Below are 9,378 nucleotides of genomic sequence, written 5' to 3' on the forward strand. Positions count from 1 at the left end.
TTATTATTTATTTGATTTTTATCCCGCCCTCCCAAAGGCTCAGGGCGGTTCACAGGCGGCAAAGCCGGAATATAAAATACAATAAGCAATACAATAAAATACACATTTAAAACCACAGCATAGAGGCAGATCTTGTGCACTGAACACCACGTGCACATCAGAACACCTTTTATGTTCTGTACTGCAGATGGGTGCAGTCACTGCAGTGTCCAGTCGCTGTGTAGTGACACCGGTGATGGCACCAAAAGTGCTTCAGGGTTTTCTGCACGATAGCATTTCTGACTCAAGTGGTACAATCTGTACTGTGACCCTTACTATGAGAGAGAAGCATGCGGCAATTAGTTTTTTTAAAGTTTCATGGTTTGAATTGTACTTTTTATCTTTCCAACTTTACAGATGATGGAAAAAATAGATCTTGGAATGAATTTTTGATGGTTTGTTTCCTTTCTAGCTTTCTGGTGACTTTCCCCAGCAACCAGCAAACTTTAAGAGTGGTTTAGAATTCCTCTGGTAGCCTAGAGAGTCTCCTCAGTAACTGGTCTCTGGAGGGGGGGGGGTGAGCCATGGCAAGAACTCATCCTGGCTTAGCACACACGGCAGGAGAGCAGCCTGGTGCTTAGTTGTCTGTTTTCACGGAAGGGTAGAGCAGGTCATTGCTGTGCTTACTGTGTCTGGCTGAACGTCTGCCAGAATAAATAGCTACCAGTTCCAGTGGACTCGTGCCAGGTTTTTCTCCAAGTCTAAGCACTAACAAGCATATTTCATGTCCTCAGAGTAAACAGTCTGCCACATTAATACAGTTGACTTGATTTAGAAACTTCGAATATTATGTCAGTCACTGGCGTTACTTTTTCTCCTGTGCATGTTCTAAATATGAATATTGTTTTCCATTGTGGATATGTAAACAAAATAATTGTCTTTTCAGAACTTTAATCATTAAAATACTACATACTTAAGAAGTTTATACGCAGTAGCCTTGTCTTTTTGCATCAAAGCATATAGGCAGAAAATGGGTGCAGGCAGACTCGCCTGTTTAGTTCCAGTAACTGATCAGAACTGACTAGGGTGGCCTGGCATTTTTAAAGCCCATCCTTATTCCTCATGTGCTAGCTTAGGATATAGGCAAGGGGAGCTTCTATGCCACCTCCCCGCCCTGATCTTGGGTGGGGCACTCCCTTGCATGGGTGTTTGAATTGTTCCTGAGACAGTCTATTAGCCAATGTGGAGGTTCAATGCAAGTCAGCAGACTTATGGCCAAACACTTGTTCCATCAGTTATAAGTGTTGCCTTGTCACTCATTAATTTTGCTGTCCAAAATTCTAAACTGCATTTTTTAAACACAACCATTTTAAAATAATTTTATAGAAGACTGTGACAAGTTTTAACACCTTTGGCAGAAGCAACAGAGAGGGATGTACAAGAAAGCCTGTCCGCAGGGAGGGCAGGGTATAAATACAAATAATAAATAAATATAAATAAGAGAGGCTTTGCCTGAAGATGAAAGAAGCATGTAAGCTTTAAGAGCTTTGTGCAGGTTTCTAGGTCTTCTGAACTGTCAAGATCTCACCACAGAATATGGTTTATAGTATCTGCTGATGAAGAACTTTGCACTCTAATTATATAGTGCTGAGATTTTCAGCTTTGAGGTTTCTGTCATGACTGCAAACAACCCCATGAAATTTTTTTTAGAAAGGTTGATTGAACTTTTGGGGCATAAGAAACTGGACGTTTCTACTCTGTATATTTCTCTGTACCCATGGATGATATGTATGCATTTTTTGCATCATAATATTCCTTCCTATCTCCTCCCTACTGCTGTTTAATAAACAGTGATTACAAAAATGGTGGTAGAAAAATAAGTATCAAGCTTAGGCTATACTAATTGGTAAAGGTTCCCTTGCTCGAAAGCCAGTCGAATCCGACTCTAGGGTTGCGGTGCTCATCTCCGTTTCCAAGCCGAAGAGCCAGCGCTGTCTGAAGACATTTCCGTGGTCATGTGGCCGGCATGACTAAACACCAAGGCGCACGGAACACTGTTACCTTCCCACCAAAGTGGTACCTATTTATCTACTTGCAATTTCTTGCTTTTGAACTGCTAGGTTGGCAGGAGCTGGAACTAGAGACGGGAGCTCACTCTGTCATGCGGCACACTCGGGTCTTGAACTGCTGAACTACCAACCTTCCACAGCCTGCAGTTCAACGTCTTAACCACTTGAGCCACCGCAGCTCCTTACTAATTGACCTGAACACAATTCAGCAAAGGTGCTCTACGCATGGAAGCCAAGTGTGTGCAGAGTATAAATGTCCCAGTCAAACATGGGTTTTGGAGGTATATCTTTTATGCATTGGATATAGTGTTGCTCCACTGTGTCACCCATGATCTACAGCCCCATTCTGGACAAATACCTCGTCTAAACTAAAATTCACTAGCATCAATAGACTGGGCCTTTCTTCACTACTTTAAAAAGTTACTATTTTAAGAATTGTCATCTCTTTGTGGCAGTCTCCACCTCCCACAGCAACCATTTTGTGGCTGTGCCCACAGGCTCAAAAAGATTGGGGACACCGTTCTAACACAAGGAGTGTTCTGCCAATTCAAGAGCTTGTCCTGCTGGCAGAAAAACCTCTTGCATCTGCAGAAGTCTTGCACCAGATAAATATGGCCATGCCAGAGAAACAGCTTGATAGGCTCTGATGTCTGGTATTATCACTAGTGACTACAGTTGTGTACAAGATAATAACAGAATTACACATTCCTGTTTGGACTGTATATCAAAATGTTACAGACTTTCTGCTGCCCCGTGTGTTGAATGGCCTTCTGACTGTGTGTGAGAGAGAGAGAAGGAGGGAGATCTTTCCTGTCTGCCAACTAACAGTTCATATAGTTTATGAAGTGGGTTATAGTTCATAAAAGCTTACTCTGTTAGTTTTTAAGATGTCACAAAACTCTTTCTTTGGGTATAACAGAGTAATATGATACCTCTGAGGGAGTCTTTAGAATAATGAACTGACCATATCATTGGTGGTTATTGCCAGGGTGTACTTCAGGATCATTTTTGTGTTTAAGAACATGCAAAGGTTTCCCTCCCAAGTAGATTGTTTCAAAATCCCTCTTGAAGTTTTTCCTGATCTGTTTCAGACAACAGTCATTGACTACGTAAAGCCATCGGACCTTAAGAAGGATATGAACGAAACCTTCAAGGAAAAGTTCCCTCATATCAAATTGACTCTCAGTAAAATAAGAAGGTAATAATACCATACAAAACAGTCCTTTAGTAAATGTGGTACATGGACATAAAATATTGACAATAGACTTTCTGAAACGGTGACCTTCAAAGGCATAGAACAAACCAGCTGCTTGCTTTGACTAGGAAGCTGAATAAATAAGATAGGAGGTGTGTGAGCCACAGATGTACTCTTGGTTCTGCAGTGTTTTGAAACCATTATCTGAAAGCATTGAAAGGTAAAGATAGATGGATGGAATTACTTTAATAGGTGTAAAGTTGTGATGAAGAATAATTACAAAGTTCTTTGGCTGACTCATTTTGTGCTGTATATCTTTCATTTCACAAGTCATATCAGATGTGCAACTTGTAACAGGTAGTTGTGGTAGCACAAATTATTTTTATGATGTACTGGATATATGGTTGCTTCTCAGTGCACACACTTGGGAAGAAAACGTTCTTTCTGTCCTTCATACATTTCGGTACATGTATTTTTCTGGCGGGAGGCTTAATCTGTCTTGGGGGGGGGGATCCAGGGCTTTCTACTGTTATCAGTCCTTTGATTATAGTTCCAAAGCACACTAACCTGCAAGATCCAGATGAAATAGCAGCTGAATTGAAAAACTAAATCACATCTCCAGCTCCCTGGTTACTGTTTGCCAGTATGCAGAAGTTCAGAAGATACCCAAAGTTTAACAGGATGCAAGTATCCTTCAGAGAGGGACAGAAGCTTTGTCACAGCTTCTGTCCTAGGAAGCCCAAGCCATCCTGGGCTGTCCCTCACACTAGCACAAATTGGAAAGCCAGCTGTAATGGATAGGGTGGGGAGCACAAAAAGTAGAGCAAGAGCTGTTATTCACCAGAGCCTTTGCTTGCTCTTTGGAGAGCCCAAAAGGCCCTACTTCTGTCTCCTTCACTGTAAAATGTTTTGGATATTAGGTCCTGTACAGTTCCCATCCATCATGATGGTAAGTGGAGTTCTGAGGTGCAAGTAATGTTTGTGCACAAAGCCGTACTTAAACAGAAATTATTTTAAATGTCCAGCAATTCATCACTCTCTTAACAGTTGCATTCATTGAGAGCACCAGCATAATAGATCAGAGATGAATGAGTCAGTGAATTAACTGGTGAACATCTCATGTGCTCTTTTCAGTCCTCTCAATTAGTCATTGCTGTTACAATCTTTGAATTTCTTTGACAATTTACGGTTTCCCTCCCCTTTTCAGCCTGAAGCGGGAGATGCGCAAACTAGCCCAAGAAGAGTGTGGTTTTGAGGAACCCACAGTGGCCATGGCCTTTGTGTATTTTGAGAAGCTGGCTCTCAAGGGGAAGCTCAACAAGCAGAACAGGAAGCTCTGTGCCGGTGCCTGTGTCCTGCTGGCTGCCAAGATTGGCAGCGACCTCAAGAAGCACGAGGTCAAACATTTAATAGATGTAAGTATATCTCAGCCACCGAACTTTGCCACAGAAATGAAAAGGGTTCTCAGGGAAAGCTGAAAGAGGGTGGGAGGGGCATATTTGCTGCCATATTTGCAGCAGAACCATGTGTTGGCTTTTTGCTTGAAAAGCAATGTCTCAGCCACCGAGCTTTGCCACAGAAATGAAAAGGGTTCTCCGGGAAAGCTGAAAGGGGCAACATTTGAGGTGTTAACTTGCCATATTTGCAGCAGAAACATGTGTTGGCTTTTTGCTTGAAAAGCAATTAAGAGGACTAAAAAAGCCTTGTTTTAACATGCAGTTAATTCTTGGGGGTAATATTTTCAAGTACTGGCATATAAGACTGGTAACCTAATACACTGAGACATTTCTGTCTGGCTCTGTTTCAGAAGCTGGAAGAGAAGTTCCGGTTGAACAGGCGAGAACTGATTGCCTTTGAATTCCCTGTGTTGGTGGCCTTGGAATTTGCTCTCCATCTGCCTGAACAGGAAGTGATGCCACATTATAGACGCTTGATCCAGAATTCCTAGCATAGGCCACCCTTTTGGGTGAGGGGTTTAAAAATGTTCTCTGAGTGCAAAAGAGCAGCAGTTACTACTGGAAGTGCAAAAATGGGACAAAGCTGCCCCAGCACCCTTTTTTCTCTTGTTTTCAGGGCAGCAACCAGATAGTCAGAAACAAGCACTGAATTCCTTAAAACTCTCAGGCGAAATGAGCTGTTAACTATTCAGAGCAAGTGATGAATGAGTTGCATGTGAGTGGAGAGCGGATGGAAGCGATTCACACCACGTGGACCAGAAGAGAACTTTCTTGAGTTGCCCATATCATTCCGGTGAGAATTAACAGCAGCCTTCGCATCTTATTTTCTCCCATCTTCTCTCCGTGAACCTCACCAGGGTTTTCTGGCTTACCGAAAGAGATTCCCGATGCAATGACAGGTTGTAATGAATATCATCACTGTGTCAGCAGCGTGCCAATCTATTTTTATATTTTCTATTGAAAGTGCACTTTTTCCTTGTTGGGTAGCTGGATTGTTTGGTGGCAGGTGAGATGATGAACCCGCCTGGAACAAGGTGGCTGTTTTGGATCATTGATTTAATAAAGATCAGACAACAACTTAACTCTGCTAAAACATAACTAATGAAAACAGGTTCATTTGAATAACATGAGATAGGATTTTGTAATCCCGAATGGTGGCTGTTTGTTTCTTCTCCAGCTGCTTTTATTTTGCTATTGATCACACTGCAGGTATTATTACACCTACCAATGAGGAACCGACACCCACCCTTAGGTCTTCACTCGTGTGTGTGGTCCCATTCAAGTGTTCACAATGGAAGAGAGACGTTGTTTTGTAAGTGTCTTGTTCTTAAGCCACAAGCGTATTTCTAACCTCGGTAGAGATGGGTTAGACTTGCACTCTGTAGTGTTTGTATTCTGTGCTCTATGTTAGAGTGCATTTTGAGCACATTGACTGTGCTGCACGTTAAACAGTGTTTTATAAAACCCGACTTACTCGTACAGCCGAGCAGGAGAATCGGCAGCTGAGGGCCTTGATAGCAAACACACACCCTCAGTGCGGACAATTCTTTGTTGTTGTGTTGTTTTTTTAAAATAGAGTTGACAGTATAAAATCAAATGGGAGGAGGGCACTGAAATTGCTATGTTTTTATACTTCTCAGATATTTCACTGCTCTGGAGTCTTATAGTACCTTTAACTATGTTAGTAAATCAGAGTGAACTGGGAAGGTTCAAATCCAAACAGAATCCTCTGGGTATCCTATTTTGAAAATACTGTGTATATATAAATATATATAAGACTATGAGAAGATAATGACCGCTGGATGTGCTTGCTGATATGCTAGAGGACATGCATCAAAGAATTAAAGTACTATTTTTATATATCACTAATGTACACATCCCAGTTTTTCCAGTGCTGACTCATTTGACACGGTCTGTGCCTGGAACAATGATTTCAATAAAGTCATGTACTTTCCTGTTACAGTGTAATATAAACTGATTGAACAAAGTGTCTGCCAAGAAACTTCACAGCTCTTTTTCTTCTTTCCTGTACCAGTGAAATGATCACTGGTTATCACCTGGCACTAACGCAATACTACTGAAACAAAATACAAAGGCAAAATCTGTCCTTGGATACCTATGGAATTTGGGATGAGTAGCCTCATTATTGCTGTAGCTATGTTGCCTCTTTTCCAGGTCCTCCTGACACTAATTTTTCCAGTATCAGACCTTTGCTGTTCAAAAGAACCACCAGTTAGTTATTTGTGTTCATCTTCCAATCTGACTCTGTGAACTGCTTTATGCCATGTGCCAGTCAGGAGTCCTTCATAGAGAGGAGAACCACAGTCAAATGGGTGCAGGTACCTGCCCATGCAGCAGGTACCTATATCGATTACACACTCTAAAAAGGCACATTGTTACATTTTAGCTCACACAAAATACAGCAAAAAAGTAGCCCTTGGAATAAACAAGAATAAAATAATTATTTCTTACAGTATACACTTATTAGTTCCAGCACTCTTTATTTGTATTCCTTTGATGCATTCCTGTAGACTGTGCTTTGTAGTTTTCTATAGTCTGAAAGCCAGTCTGAATTGGCATTATAGATTCTATTTTATGATGGTTTTGTCTTAGACTGGAATTCTGTTCATTTATAATGGATAGTCAAGATCCATCCTTTCCACAAAGTAAATACGCATAGGATCAGGCTGCACATTACTTTTATGGTTCAGGGAAAGATTTTTTTTAATTGCAAAACTCAGAGCAAAGAATAACAGCAGCTTTTGTACCAAAAGGTTCTGTTTTTCTTTCCTTCCCAGAAATAGCATCTGTTGCTTTAACAATGGGGTGGGGTGGGGGAAGGCCTCTTCAGTACCCCTTTAGTCCAGCAGACGGCCTTTCACTCATTTCTCTCTCCTATAAAGTACTATTGCGGCTATTAAAGCATGCTGAGGAGGATGTTGTCTTAAAGTAGCCAATGTAGCACTGGGGCAGGAAAAAACACCACCGAGCATTTTCCCATCTTGGGATTTGTTGAAGGACAAAGTCAAGGTCTCTTAGTCATATCTGCTTCCCGGCTTGGATCTGGAGGCACAAGGAATTTCCATCCATGGAGCATAATGTTCCTATCTCACTCCTCCTGCAACAGCTTCACATGCTCCCTGACACCCTGTTCCAGGGGGATCCCCTGTCCCTCAGAAACAGGGTTGGGAATGGGATGTTTTGATCCTTAGTGAGTGGGGGTAGCAAGAAAGTTGTGCTCTGTGGGTGCAAAATTGTTGCAGCTGCAGAAACCCTAGTTTGGATCCAATTTCTGTTTCCCAACCATCTCTCACATTGCACCAACATGAGAAGAGTCCCTTTGCTTTATGAGCCACACTGATTTATCTGAGTCACAGCACAAAACCTAGAATGCTGATGAGTCTAGGCTACCCCCTTTCTTCTTCCACCACTACATTAAAGCAGTAGCAACTAAGTGGCAAACAATATTTTAAAAATATATACCTTTGGCCTATACTGGCCAAGACAGTTGAGATTTAAATTGTCCAATTTTTAAGAAACAGGTTTGGATAAAGGTGATTCCAGGGTCTTTCGAGATGATAGATGTATCTGTACTGTTCAGATTATTACTTGAAAAGATGTTCTCCCCACACACAACCCCCTGTCCAAGTAAAACGGTTCAAATGCTCTGATTGCAGTGTTTGTATACTTTTATTTGTGTATGTGAGGGGTGGTGGTGGTGGTGGTCTTGTCAAAGATTTTCCTTACTGCTTGGTAAGAAGAATACACAGCCAAGTTACTTGAATGTGAGAGAGATCATGCTGAGCTATGAGCTTTTCATCATGCTGATACTGCTGTGAGGGCCACCTCACCCCACTTTTGAATTACAGTAAAACTCTATCTGGTGCATGTTCCATAGTCTTGAATCTTCAGAGGTCTCTCTTTTTTATCACTCCTTCTTAAAACAGCTGCAAAACTGAAAAGCGGCTGTACCACGACATTTGTTCAACAGCTAAAAATATTACTAAGGGCTAAATTTAAGCAGTGCTTTTATAGCTAATCCATTGCAGGCACTGCTACAAAATGTAAAAAAAAAACCCAATTATTCAAGTATACAGAGGCTCCTGTATAAACTAATCTAGAAGTGATAGTCCCAGAAAAATAGAAAAGGTTTTTTTACAAAATATGGAGAAAAATAACCTGAGCAAACATTGAAGAGAAATGTTTATTTTTAAAAAATCTTGTGAACTTTCTGTGTAAACAACTCATTTCTAAAACAGTAGTTATGAATTGGTATCTAAATAACAAAGTCTGTCTTATTTAACTTATATATCAGGTAACCTTCTACATTTGAGGGTTTTCAAAAGTAAGCAGAGATACTGAAGAGTGCTGGAGAATATGAAACATGAGGTTTGAGGCATGGTACTGTGAACTATAAAGTGGCTACAGAATGTTACATCCACTTGCTTCATGGCATTTCATCAGAAGCAGAAGTCAGAGAATCACAACTTTAGAAAGCTCGCTCACATTTTTGGAAAAGACGATCTGTTTTGCGAACTCTAAGGAGTCTGATGCTGACATACAGCTTTCATAGTCAGCTAAGGCAGCTCTTGTGCATCCCATGTCTACCAATTAGTGGCAATAAGCTGAAAAACCAAGCCAGAGCTATTCTAGCATAAACCTCCATGAACTACACAGT

At 41.1% G+C, this 9,378-nt stretch overlaps 1 protein-coding gene across 1 annotated transcript in view; it reads left to right on the forward strand.

Annotated features, from left to right (window-relative positions):
* Positions 1-6,688, forward strand: part of CABLES1 (Cdk5 and Abl enzyme substrate 1) — a gene marked incomplete at its 5' end in the record, with an annotated part of 89,598 nt that extends 82,910 nt beyond the window's left edge. The window contains 3 exons of the mRNA XM_015417141.1: positions 3,140-3,246; positions 4,451-4,658; positions 5,051-6,688. Coding sequence (XP_015272627.1) covers positions 3,140-3,246; positions 4,451-4,658; positions 5,051-5,191 — 456 coding nt within the window. The remainder of the gene's footprint in view (positions 1-3,139; positions 3,247-4,450; positions 4,659-5,050) is intronic.
* Positions 6,689-9,378: the final 2,690 nt, after the last annotated feature.

The sequence above is a fragment of the Gekko japonicus genome, unplaced genomic scaffold (assembly GCF_001447785.1).
Source record: "Gekko japonicus isolate JY-2015 unplaced genomic scaffold, Gekko_japonicus_V1.1 scaffold1055, whole genome shotgun sequence".
Classification (NCBI taxonomy): Eukaryota; Metazoa; Chordata; class Lepidosauria; order Squamata; family Gekkonidae; genus Gekko; species Gekko japonicus.